This window comes from Convolutriloba macropyga, unplaced genomic scaffold, assembly GCF_964194025.1.
Source record: "Convolutriloba macropyga unplaced genomic scaffold, txConMacr16.3 SCAFFOLD_782, whole genome shotgun sequence".
In the NCBI taxonomy this organism is placed as follows: domain Eukaryota; kingdom Metazoa; phylum Xenacoelomorpha; order Acoela; family Convolutidae; genus Convolutriloba; species Convolutriloba macropyga.
The window spans coordinates 2,501-17,687 of record NW_027450222.1 but is presented as its reverse complement, the minus strand read 5'-3'; the positions used below and the strand labels follow the sequence as shown (position 1 = coordinate 17,687).

At 31.2% G+C, this 15,187-nt stretch overlaps 1 protein-coding gene across 1 annotated transcript in view; it reads left to right on the top strand.

Annotated features, from left to right (window-relative positions):
- Nucleotides 1–15,187, top strand: part of LOC142355719 (tyrosinase HcTyr2-like) — a gene marked incomplete at its 3' end in the record, with an annotated part of 44,453 nt that overhangs the window by 29,229 nt on the left and 37 nt on the right. Inside the window, exon 5 of the mRNA XM_075407793.1 lies at nucleotides 15,081–15,187. This exon is cut by the window's right edge and continues 37 nt beyond it. Within this exon, the coding sequence (XP_075263908.1) occupies nucleotides 15,081–15,187 (107 nt within the window). The remainder of the gene's footprint in view (nucleotides 1–15,080) is intronic.

The following is a 15,187-nucleotide window of genomic DNA, read 5'->3' as shown; positions in this document are numbered from 1 at the left end:
AACATACCGACCATTTTTTATCTATCTAATGTCAAACATAACGAGATTTTTTTATCTATCTGAAGCCGAACCGAACATACCCACCATTTTTCTTATCTATCTAATGCCAAACATAACGACAGTTTTTTATCTATCTAAAGCCAAACATAACGATAATTTTTTTATCTATCCAAAGCCGAACATACCGACCATTTTTCTATCTGTCCAAAGGCGAACTAACCGAAAATTTTTTTATTTATCTGAAACCGAACAGAGCGACCATTTTTAATCTATCTAATGCCAAATATAACAACTGTATTTTATCTATTCAAAGCCAAACATTCCGAACCTTTTCTTATCTATCTAATGCCAAACATAACGACAGTTTTTTATCTATCTAAAGCCGAACATACCGACCTTTTTTATGTCTATCCAATGTCAAACATAACGACAGTTTTTTATCTATCTAAAGCCGAACATACCCACCGTTTTTTTTATCTATCTAATGTCAAACATAACGACAGTTTTTTATCTATCTAAAGCCGAACATACCCACCATTATTTATATCTATCTAATGCCAAACATAACGACAGTTTTTTATCTATCTAAAGCCGAACATAACGATAATTTTTTTAACTATCCAAAACCGAACATACCGACAATTTTTAATCTATCTAAAACCGAACATAGCGACCATTTTTAATCTATATAATGCCAAACATAACAACCGTTTTTTATCAATTCAAAGCCAAACATACCAAACTTTTTTTTATCTATCTAATGCCAAACATAACGACAGTTTTTTATCTATCTAAAGCCGAACATACCCACCATTTTTTATATGTATCTAATGCCAAACATAACGACAGTTTTTTATCTATCTAAAGCCGAACATAACGATATTTTTTTTATCTATCCAAAGCCAGACATACCGACAATTTTTTTATCTGTCCAAAGGCGAACATAACGACAATTTTTTTATTTATCTGAAACCGAACATAGTGACCATTTTCTTATCTATCTAATGCCAAACATAACGAAGTTTTTATCTATCTAATGCCAAACATAACGACAGTTTTTTATCTATCTAAAGCCAAACATAACGATGATTTTTTTATCTATCCAAAGCCGAACATACCAACAATTTTTTTATCTGTCCAAAGACGAACATAACGACAATTTTTTTATTTATCTGAAACCGAACATAGCGACCATTTTTAATCTATCTAAGGCCAAACATAACAACTGTTTTTTATCTATTCAAAGCCAAACATACAGACCATTTTTTTGTCTATCCAATGTCAAACATAACGACAAATTTTTATCTATCTAAAGCCGAACATACCCACCATTTTTTATATCTATCTAATGTCAAACATAACGACAGTTTTTTATCTATCTAAAGCCGAACATACCCACCATTTTTTATATCTATCTAATGCCAAACATAACGACATTTTTTTATCTATCTAAAGCCGAACATAACGATAACTTTTTTAACTATCCAAAACCGAACATACCGACAATTTTTAATCTATCTAAAACCGAACATAGCGACCATTTTTAATCTATCTAATGTCAAACATAACGACATTTTTTTATCTATCTAAAGCTGAAAATACCGACCATTTTTTATATCTATCTAATGTCAAACATAACGACAGTTTTTTATCTATCTAAAGCCGAACATACCCATCTTTTTTTGTATCTTTCCAATGCCAAACATAACGACAGTTTCTTATCTATCTAAAGCCGAACATAACGATAATTTTTTTAACTATCCAAAACCGAACATAGCGACTATTTTTAATCTATCTAATGCCAAACATAACAACCGTTTTTTATCAATTCAAATCCGAACATACCGAACCTTTTCTTATCTATCTAATGTCAAACATAACGACAGTTTTTTATCTATCTAAAGCCGAACATACCCTCCATTTTTTATATCTATCTAATGCCAAACATAACGACAGTTTTTTATCTATCTAAAGCCGAACATAACGATGATTTTTTCAACTATCCAAAACCGAACATAGCGTCTATTTTTAATCTATCTAATGCCAAACATAACAACCGTTTCTTATCAATTCAAAGCCGAACATACCGAACCTTTTCTTATCTATCTAATGCCAAACATAACGACAGTTTTCTATCTATCTAAAGCCGAACATACCGACCGTTTTTATCTATCTAATGTCAAACATAACGACAGTTTTTTATCTATCTAAAGCCGAACGTACCCTCCATTTTTTATATCCATCTAATGCCAAACATAACGACAGTTTTTTATCTATCTAAAGCCGAACATAACGATGATTTTTTTATCTATCCAAAGGCGAACATACCGAAAATTTTTTTATTTATCTGAAACCGAACATAGCGACCATTTTTAATCTATCTAATGCCAAACATACCAACCGTTTTTTATCAATTCAAAGCCAAACATACCAAACCTTTTCTTATCTATCTAATGTCAAACATAACGACCGTTTTTTATCTATCTAAAGCCGACTATACCAACAAATTTTTATCTATCTAATGCCAAACATAACGACAGTTTTTTATCTATCTAAAGCCGAAAATACGCACCATTTTTTATATCTATCTAATGCCAAACATAACGACAGTTTTTTATCTATCTAAAGCCAAACATAACGATGATTTTTTTATCTATCCAAAGCCGAACATACCAAAAATTTTTTTTGTCTGTACAAAGGCGAACATACAGACAATTTTTTTATTTATCTGAAACCGAACATAGAGACTATTTTTAATCTATCTAATGCCAAACATAACAACCGTTTTTTATCTATTCAAAGCCAAACATACCGAACCTTTTCTTATCTATCTAATGCCAAACATAACGACAGTATTTTTATCTATCTAAAGCCGAACAGACCCACCATTTTTTATATCTATCTAATGTCAAACATAACGACAGTTTTTTATCTATCTAAAGCCGAACATAACCACCATTTTCATATCTATCTAATGCCAAACATAACGACCGTTTTTTATCTATCTAAAGCCGAACATAACGATAGTTTTGTATCTATCTTATGCCAAACACAACGAAGTTTTTATCTATCTAAAGCCGAACATACCGACCATTTTTTATCTATCTAACGCTAAACATAACGACAGTTTTTTAATCTATCTAGAGCCAAACATGCCGACCAGTTTTTTATTTATTTAAAGCCGAACATAGTGACCATTTTCTTATCTATCTAATGCCGAACATAACGACAGTTTTTTATCTATCTCAAGCCGAATATACCAACCATTTTTTTTCTTCCAAATGCTAAACATAACGACAGTTTTTATATCTATCTAAAGCCAAACATAGCGACCATTTTTTATCTTCCTAATTGCAAACATAACGTCAGTTTTTTTATCTATCTGAAGCCGAACATGCCGTCCAGTTTGTTATCTATTTAAAGCCGAACATAGCGACCATTTTCTTATCTATCTAATGCCAAACATAACGACAGTTTTTTTATCTATCTCAAGCCAATACCGACCGTTTTTTATCTTCCTAGTGCCAAACATAACGACAGTTTTTTATCTATCTAAAGTCAAACATAACGATAGTTTTTTATCTATCTAAAGCCGAACATACCGAAATTTTTTTTATATCTATCTAAAGCCGAACATACCAAAATTCTTTTATCTATCTAAAGCCGAACAAACCGAAATTCTTTCATCTATCTAAAGCCGAACTTACCGACAATTTTTTATCTATCTAAAGCCATACATAACGACAATTTTTTTTATCTATCCAAAGCCGAACATACCGACAATTTTTTATCTATCTAATGCCAAACATAGCGATAGTTTTTTATCTATCTAAAGCTGAACATAACGATAGTTTTGTATCTATCTAATGCCAAACATAACGAAGTTTTTATCTATTTAAAGCCGAACATAACCACCATTTTTTTATCTATTCAAAGCCGAACATAGTGACCATTTTCTTATCTATCTAATGCCAAACATAACGAAGTTTTTATCTATCTAAAGCCGAACATACCCACCATTTTTTTATCTATTCAAAGCCGAACATAGTGACCATTTTCTTATCTATCTAATGCCAAACATAACGAAGTTTTTATCTATCTAATGCCAAACATAACGACAGTTTTTTATCTATCTAAAGCTAAACATAACGATGATTTTTTTATCTATCCAAAGCCGAACATACCAACAATTTTTATCTGTCCAAAGGCGAACATACAGACAATTTTTTTATTTATCTGAAACCGAACATAGATACTATTTTTAATCTATCTAATGCCAAACATAACAACCGTTTTTTTATCTATTCAAAGCCAAACATACCGAACCTTTTCTTATCTATCTAATGCCAAACATAACGAAGTTTTTATCTATCTAAAGCCGAACAGACCCACCATTTTTTATATCTATCTAATGTCAATCATAACGACAGTTTTTTATCTATCTAAAGCCGAACATACCCACCATTTTTATATCTATCTAATGCCAAACATAACAACCGTTTTTTATCTATTCACAGCCAAACATACCGAACCTTTTCTTATCTATCTAATGCCAAACATAACGAAGTTTTTATCTATCTAAAGCCGAACAGACCCACCGTTTTTTATATCTATCTAATGTCAATCATAACGACAGTTTTTTATCTATCTAAAGCCGAACATACCCACCATTTTTATATCTATCTAATGCCAAACATAACGACAGTTTTTTATCTATCTAAAGCCGAACATAACGATAGTTTTGTATCTATCTAATGCCGAACATAACGACAGTTTTTTATCTATGTAAAGCCGAACATACCCACCATTTTTTTATCTATCTAACGCTAAACATAACGACAGTTTTCTTTATCTATCTAAAGCCAAACATGCCGACCAGTTTTTTATCTATTTAAAGCCGAACATAGAGACCATTTTCTTATCTATCTAATGCCGAACATAACGACAGTTTTTTATCTATCACAAGCCGAACATAACAACCATTTTTTTTCTTCCAAATGCTAAACATAACGACAGTTTTTATATCTATCTAAAGCCAAACATACCGACCATTTTTTATCTTTCTAATTGCAAATATAACGTCAGTTTTTTATCTATCTAAAGCCGAACATGCCGTCCAGTTTGTTATCTATTTAAAGCCGAACATAGCGACCATTTTCTTATCTATCTAATGCCAAACATACCGACCGTTTTTTATCTATCTAATGACAAACATAACGACAGTTTTTTTTACCTATCTAAAGCCGAAAATATCGACCATTTTTTATCTTCCTAGTGCCAAACATAACGACAGTTTTTTATCTATCTAAAGTCAAACATAACGATAGTTTTTTATCTATCTAAAGCCGAACATACCGAATTTTTTTTATATCTATCTAAAGCCGAACATACCAAAATTCTTTTATCTATCTAAAGCCGAACAAACCGAAATTCTTTTATCTATCTAAAGCCAAACATACCGACAATTTTTTATCTATCTAAAGCCATACATAACGACAATTTTTTTTATCTATCCAAAGCCTAACATACCGACAATTTTTTATCTATCTAATGCCAAACATAGCTACAGTTTTTTATCTATCTAAAGCTGAACATAACGATAGCTTTGTATCTATCTAATGCCAAACATAACGAAGTTTTTATCTATCTAAAGCCGAACATACCCACCATTTTTTTATCTATTCAAAGCCGAACATAGTGACCATTTTCTTATCTATCTAATGCCAAACATAACGAAGTTTTTATCTATCTAAAGCCGAACATAACGACCATTTTTTTATCTATTTAAAGCCGAACATAGTGACCATTTTCTTATCTATCTAATGCCGAACATAACGACAGTTTTTTATCTATCTAAAGCCGAACTTGCCGACCAGTTTTTTATCTATTTAAGGACGAACAAAGTGACCATTTTCTTATCTATCTAATGCCGAACATAACGACAGTTTTTTATCTATCTCAAGCCAAACATACCGACCATTTTTTATCTTCCTAATTGCAAATATAACGTCAGTTTTTTTATCCATCTAACGCCAAACATAACGATAGTTTTTTTTATCTATCTAAAGCCGAACATGCCGTCCAGTTTGTTATCTATTTAAAGCCGAACATAGCGACCATTTTCTTATCTATCTAATGCCAAACATAACGACAGTTTTTAATCTATCTCAAGCCAAACATACCGACCATTTTTTATCTTCCTAATTGCAAATATAACGTCAGTTTTTTTATCCATCTAACGCCAAACATAACGATAGTTTTTTTTATCTATCTAAAGCCGAACATGCCGTCCAGTTTGTTATCTATTTAAAGCCGAACATAGCGACCATTTTCTTATCTATCTAATGCCAAACATAACGACAGTTTTTTATCTATCTCAAGCCAAACATACCGACCATTTTTTATCTTCCTAATTGCAAATATAACGTCAGTTCTTTTATCCATCTAACGCCAAACATAACGATAGTTTTTTTATCTATCTAAAGCCGAACATGCCGTCCAGTTTGTTATCTATTTAAAGCCGAACATAGCGACCATTTTCTTATCTATCTAATGCCAAACATAACGACAGTTTTTTATCTATCTCAAGCCAAACATACCGACCATTTTTTATCTATCTAATGCCAAACATAACGAAATTTTTTTTAATTATCTAAAGCCGAAAATATCGACCATTTTTTATCTTCCTAATGCCAAACATAACGACAGTTTTTTATCTATCTAAAGTCAAACATAACGATAGTTTTTGATCTATCTAATGCCAAACATAACGAAGTTTTATCTATCTAAATCCAAACATATCGACCATTTTTTTATCTATCTAATGCCAAACACAACGACAGTTTTTTATCTATCTAAAACCGAACATAAGGACAATTTTTTTATCTATCCAAAGCCGAACATACCGACAATTTTTTTTTATCTATCTAAAGCCGAACAACGTAACCATTTTTTTGTCTATCTAATGCCAGACGTAATGACATTTTTTTATCTATCTAAAGCAAAACATTTCGACTGTTTTTTATCTATCTAATGCCAAACATAACGACAGTTTTTTATATATCTAATGCCAAACAAAACGACAGTTTTCTATCTATCTAAAGCCAATAATAGCGATAATTTTTTTTATCTATCCGAAGCCAAACATACGGACAATTTTTTATTTATCTGAAACCAAACATACCAACCATTTTTTTATCCAGCTAATGCCAAACATAACTACAGTTTTTTATCTATCTGAAGCCGAACATACCGACCAGTTTGTTATCTATTTAAAGCCGAACATAGCGACCATTTTCTTATCTATCTAATGACAAACATAACGACAGTTTTTTATCTATCTAAAGCCGAACATGTCGACCACTTTTTAATCTATCTGATGCCAAACATAACGACAGCTTTACCTATTTAAAGCCAAACATACCGACCATTTTTTATCTATCTAACGCCAAACATAACGACAACTTTTTATCTATCTAAAGCCGAACATACCGACCATTTTTTATCTATCTAACGCCAATTATAACAACAGTTTTTTCTATCTATTTAAAGCCGAACATACTGACCATTTTGTTATCTATTTAAAGCCGAACATACCGAACCTTTTCTTATCTATCTATTGCCAAACATAACGACAGTTTTTTAATCTTTCTAAGGCCGAACAAAATGAAAGTTTTCTAAGGCCGAACAAATTGACAGTTTTCTATAATTTTTTATCTATCCAAAGCCGAACATACGGACAATTTTTTATTTATCTGAGCCCGAACATACCGACCATTTTTTTATCTATCTAATGCCAAACATAACTACAGTTTTTTATCTATCTGAAGCCGAACATACCGACCAGTTTGAGGTCTATTTAAAGCCAAACATGCCGACCATTTTCTTATCTATCCAATGTCAAACATAACGACATTATTTTTGTCTATCTAAAGCCGAACATACGAACCATTTTTTATCTATCTAATGCAAAACATAAAGTTTTCTTATCGATCTAAAGTCAAACATACCGACCATTTTTTTCTATCCAAAGCCGAACATACCAAAAAATTTTGTATCTATCTAAAGCCGAACATAATGACCATTTTTTATCTATCTAAAGCCAAACATAACGACAATTTTGTTATCTATCTAAAGCCGAACATACCGACCATTTTTTTTATCTATCTAAAGCCGAACATATCGACCATTTTGTTATCTTTTACAGCCGAACATACCGACCAATTTTTAATCTATTTAAAGCCAAACATACCGAAATTTTTTATCTATCTAAAGCCGAACATACCGAAATTTTTTTACCTATCTAAAGCCGAACATACCGAAACTTTTTTTTATCTATCTAAAGCCGAACATACCGAAATTCTTTTATCTATCTAAAGCCGAACAAACCGAAATTCTTTTATCTATCTAAAGCCGAACATACCGACAATTTTTTATCTATCTAAAGCCATACATAAGGTCAATTTTTTTATCTATCCAAAGCCAAACATACCGAAAATTTTTTATCTATCTAATGCCAAACATAACGACAGTTTTTTATCTATCTGAAGCTGAACATACCGACCATTTTTTTTATCTATCTAATGCCAAACATAACTGCAGTTTTTTATCTATCTGAAGCCGAACATACCGACCAGTTTGTTGTCTATCTAAAGCCAAACATACGAACCATTTTTTTAATCTATCTAATGCCAAACATAACGACAGTTTTCTGATCGATCTAAAGTCTAACATAATGATAAATTTTTTTCTATCCACAGCCGAACATACCGAAAAATTTTGTATCTATCTAAAGCCGAACATAACGACCTTTTTTAATCTATCTAAAGCCAAACATAACGACAATTTTGTTATCTATCTAAAGCCGAACATAACGACCTTTTTTTATCTATCCAAAGCCAAACATACCGAAAATTTTTTATCTATCTAATGCCAAACATAACAAAAGTTTTTTATCTATCTGAAGCTGAACATACCGACCATTTTTTTTATCTATCTAATGCCAAACATAACTGCAGTTTTTTATCTATCTGAAGCCGAACATACCGACCATTTTTTTTATCTATCTAAAGCCGAACATATCGACCATTTTGTTATCATTTACAGCCGAACATACCGACCAATTTTTAATCTATTTAAAGCCATACATAAGGTCAATTTTTTTATCTATCCAAAGCCAAACATACCGAAAATTTTTTATCTATCTAATGCCAAACATAACGACAGTTTTTTATCTATCTGAAGCTGAACATACCGACCATTTTTTTTATCTATCTAATGCCAAACATAACTGCAGATTTTTATCTATCTGAAGCCGAACATACCGACCAGTTTGTTGTCTATCTAAAGCCGAACATACGAACCATTTTTTTAATCTATCTAATGCCAAACATAACGACAGTTTTCTGATCGATCTAAAGTCTAACATAATGATAAATTTTTTTCTATCCACAGCCGAACATACCGAAAAATTTTGTATCTATCTAAAGCCGAACATAACGACCTTTTTTAATCTATCTAAAGCCAAACATAACAACAATTTTGTTATCTATCTAAAGCCGAACATACCGACCATTTTTTTTATCTATCTAAAGCCGAACATATGGACCATTTTGTTATCATTTACAGCCGAACATACCGACCAATTTTTAATCTATTTAAAGCCAAACTTACCGAAATTTTTAATCTATCTAAAGCCGAACATACCGAAAATTTTTTTACCTATCTACAGCCGAATATACCGAAATTTTTTTATCTATCTAAAGCCGAACATACCGAAGCTTTTTTATATCTATCTAAAGCCGAACAAACCGAATTTCTTTTATCCATCTAAAGCCGAACATACCGACAATTTTCTATCTATCTAAAGCCATACATAACGACAATTTTTTTATCTATCCAAAGCTGAACATACGGACAATTTTTTTATCTATCTAATGCCAAATATAACGACAGTTTTTTATCTATCTAAAGCCGAACATACCGACCATTTTTTTTTCTATCTAAAGCCGAACATATCGACCATTTGGTTATCTATTTAAAGCCGAACATTCCGACTACTTTTTTAATCTATTTGAAGCCGAACATACCAAAATTTTTTTTATCTATCTAAAGCCGAACAAACCGAAATTTTTTTATCCATCCAAAGCCGAACGTACTGAATTTTTTTTATATCTATCTAAAGCCGAACATACCAAAATTCTTTTATCTATCTAAAGCCGAACAAACCGAAATTCTTTTATCTATCTAAAGCCGAACATACCGACAATTTTTTATCTATCTAAAGCCATACATAACGACAATTTTTTTATCTATCCAAAGCTGAACATACCGACAATTTTTTATCTATCTAATGCCAAACAAAACGAAAGTTTTTTATCTATCTAAAGCCAAATATACCGACCAATTTTTATCTATCTAATGCCAAACTTAACGACAGTTTTTTATCTATCTAAAGCCGAACATACCGACCATTTTTTTATCTATCTAAAGCCGAACATATCGACCATTTTGTTATCTTTTTAAAGCCGAACATTCCGACTACTTTTTTTAATCTATTTAAAGCCGAACATAGCGAAATTTTTTTTATCTATCTAAAGCCGAACAAACCGAAATTTTTTTTATCTATCAAAAGCCGAACATACCAAATTTTTTTTATATCTATCTAAAGCCGAACATACCGACCATTTTTGTTATCTATCTAAAGCCGAACATACCGACCATTTTTTTATCTATCTAAAGCCGAACATATCGACCATTTTGTTATCATTTACAGCCGAACATACCGACCAATTTTTAATCTATTTAAAGCCATACATAAGGTCAATTTTTTTATCTATCCAAAACCAAACATACCGAAAATTTTTTATCTATCTAACGCCAAACATAACGACAGTTTTTTATCTATCTCAAGCTGAACATACCGACCATTTTTTTATCTATCTAATGCCAAACATAACTGCAGATTTTTATCTATCTGAAGCCGAACATACCGACCAGTTTGTTGTCTATCTAAAGCCGAACATACGAACCATTTTTTTAATCTATCTAATGCCAAACCTAACGACAGTTTTCTGATCGATCTAAAGTCTAACATAATGATAAATTTTTTTCTATCCACAGCCGAACATACCGAAAAATTTTGTATCTATCTAAAGCCGAACATAACGACCTTTTTTAATCTATCTAAAGCCAAACATAACAACAATTTTGTTATCTATCTAAAGCCGAACATACCGACCATTTTTTTATCTATCTAAAGCCGAACTTATGGACCATTTTGTTATCATTTACAGCCGAACATACCGACCAATTTTTAATCTATTTAAAGCCAAACTTACCGAAATTTTTAATCTATCTAAAGCCGAACATACCGAAAATTTTTTTACCTATCTACAGCCGAACAAACCGAATTTCTTTTATCCATCTAAAGCCGAACATACCGACAATTTTCTATCTATCTAAAGCCATACATAACGACAATTTTTTTATCTATCCAAAGCTGAACATACGGACAATTTTTTTATCTATCTAATGCCAAATATAACGACAGTTTTTTATCTATCTAAAGCCGAACATACCGACCATTTTTTTTTCTATCTAAAGCCGAACATATCGACCATTTGGTTATCTATTTAAAGCCGAACATTCCGACTACTTTTTTAATCTATTTGAAGCCGAACATACCGAAATTTTTTTTATCTATCTAAAGCCGAACAAACCGAAATTTTTTTATCTATCCAAAGCCGAACATACTGAATTTTTTTTATATCTATCTAAAGCCGAACATACCAAAATTCTTTTATCTATCTAAAGCCGAACAAACCGAAATTCTTTTATCTATCTAAAGCCGAACATACCGACAATTTTTTATCTATCTAAAGCCATACATAACGACAATTTTTTTATCTATCCAAAGCCGAACATACCGACAATTTTTTATCTATCTAATGCCAAACAAAACGAAAGTTTTTTATCTATCTAAAGCCAAATATCCCGACCAATTTTTATCTATCTAATGCCAAACTTAACGACAGTTTTTTATCTATCTAAAGCCGAACATACCGACCATTTTTTTATCTATCTAAAGCCGAACATATCGACCATTTTGTTATCTTTTTAAAGCCGAACATTCCGACTACTTTTTTTAATCTATTTAAAGCCGAACATAGCGAAATTTTTTTTATCTATCTAAAGCCGAACAAACCGAAATTTTTTTTATCTATCAAAAGCCGAACATACCAAATTTTTTTTATATCTATCTAAAGCCGAACATACCAAAATTCTTTTATCTATCTAAAGCCGAACAAACCGATATTCTTTTATCTATCTAAAGCCGAACATACCGACAATTTTTTATCTATCTAAAGCCATACATAACGACAATTTTTTTATCTATCCAAAGCCGAACATACCGACAATTTTTTATCTATCTAATGCCAAACAAAACGACAGTTTTTTATCTATCTAAAGCCGAACATACCGACCATTTTTTTATCTATCTATTGCCAAAAATAACGACAGTTTTTTATCTATCTAAAGCCAAATATAACGACCAATTTTTATCTATCTAATGCCAAACATAACGACAGTTTATTATCTGTCTAAAGCCGAATATACCGACCATTTTTTTATATATCTAATGCCAAACATAACGTCAGTTTTTTTTGTCTATCTAAAGCCGAAGATACCGACCATTTTTTTTATCTATCTAATGCCAAACATAAAAACATAACGACAGTTTTTTTATCTATCTAAAGCCGAATGTACCAACCAATTTTTATCTATCTAATGCCAAACATAACGACAATTTTTTATCTATCTAAAGCCGATTATACCGACCAATTTTTATCTATCTAATGCCAAACATAACGACAGTTTTTTATCCATCTAAAGCCGAATATACCGACCAATTTTTATCTATCTAATGCCAAACATAACGAAAGTTTTTTTATCTATCTAAAGCCGAATATACCGACCAATTTAATCTATCTAATGCCAAACATAACGACAGTTTTTTATCTATCTAAAGCCGAATATACCGACCAATTTTTATCTATCTAATGCCAAACATAACCTCAGTTTTTTTGTCTATCTAAAGCCGAATATACCGACCAATTTTTATCTATCTAATGCCAAACATAACCTCAGTTTTTTTATCTATCTAAAGCCGAACATACCGACCAATTTTTATCTATCTAATGTCAAACATAACGACAGTTTTTTATCTATCTAAAGCCGAATATACCGACCAATTTTTATCTATCTAATGCCAAACATAACGACAGTTTTTTTATCTATCTAAAGCCGAATATACCGACCAATTTTTATCTATCTAATGCCAAACATAACGACAGTTTTTTTATCTATCTAAAGCGGAATATACCGACCAATTTTTATCTATCTAATGCCAAACATAACGACAGTTTTTTATCTATCTAAAGCCGAACATACCGACCAATTTTTATCTATCTAATGCCAAACATAACGACAGTTTTTTATCTATCTAAAGCCGAATATACCGACCAATTTTTATCTATCTAATGCCAAACATAACGACAGTTTTTTATCTATCTAAAGCCGAATATACCGACCAATTTTTATCTATCTAATGTTAAACATAACGACAGTTTTTTATCTATCTAAAGCCGAATATACCGACCAGTTTTTATCTATCTAATGTCAAACATAACGACAGTTTTTTATCTATCTAAAGCCGAATATACCGACCAATTTTTTTCTATCTAATGTCAAACATAACGACAGTTTTTTATCTATCTAAAGCCGAATATACCGACCAATTTTTATCTATCTAATGCCAAACATAACGACAATGTTTTATCTATCTAAAGCCGAATATACCGACCAATTTTTATCTATCTAATGTCAAACATAACGACAGTTTTTTATCTATCTAAAGCCGAATATACCGACCAATTTTTATCTATCTAATGCCAAACATAACGACAGTTTTTTATCTATCTAAAGCCGAACATACCGACCAATTTTTATCTATCTAATGCCAAACATAACGACAGTTTTTTATCTATCTAAAGCCGAATATACCGACCAATTTTTATCTATCTAATGCCAAACATAACGACAATGTTTTATCTATCTAAAGCCGAATATACCGACCAATTTTTATCTATCTAATGCCAAACATAACGACAGTTTTTTATCTATCTAAAGCCGAATATACCGACCAATTTTTATCTATCTAATGCCAAACATAACGACAATGTTTTATCTATCTAAAGCCGAATATACCGACCAATTTTTTTCTATCTAATGTCAAACATAACGACAGTTTTTTATCTATCTAAAGCCGAATATACCGACCAATTTTTATCTATCTAATGCCAAACATAACGACAGTTTTTTATCTATCTAAAGCCGAACATACCGACCAATTTTTATCTATCTAATGCCAAACATAACGACAGTTTTTTATCTATCTAAAGCCGAATATACCGACCAATTTTTATCTATCTAATGCCAAACATAACGACAGTTTTTTATCTATCTAAAGCCGAATATACCGACCAATTTTTATCTATCTAATGTTAAACATAACGACAGTTTTTTATCTATCTAAAGCCGAATATACCGACCAGTTTTTATCTATCTAATGTCAAACATAACGACAGTTTTTTATCTATCTAAAGCCGAATATACCGACCAATTTTTTTCTATCTAATGTCAAACATAACGACAGTTTTTTATCTATCTAAAGCCGAATATACCGACCAATTTTTATCTATCTAATGCCAAACATAACGACAATGTTTTATCTATCTAAAGCCGAATATACCGACCAATTTTTATCTATCTAATGCCAAACATAACGACAATGTTTTATCTATCTAAAGCCGAATATACCGACCAATTTTTATCTATCTAATGCCAAACATAACGAAAGTTTTTTAATCTATCTAAAGCCGAATATACCGACCAATTTTTATCTATCTAATGCCAAACATAACGACAGTTTTTTATCTATCTAAAGCCGAACATACCGACCAATTTTTACAAAATTTGGAAATTGGATGTGTTGTCAGCAATCTTTGAATCTTTTTCAGGGTAAGTAAAGACACAGAGCATGAGATTGACATCATTGCGGGGAGGGAATTGGGGTCACGTGTTAAGAAGAGTCTGGAGGACAAACTGCACCACCATATTGTGGTGG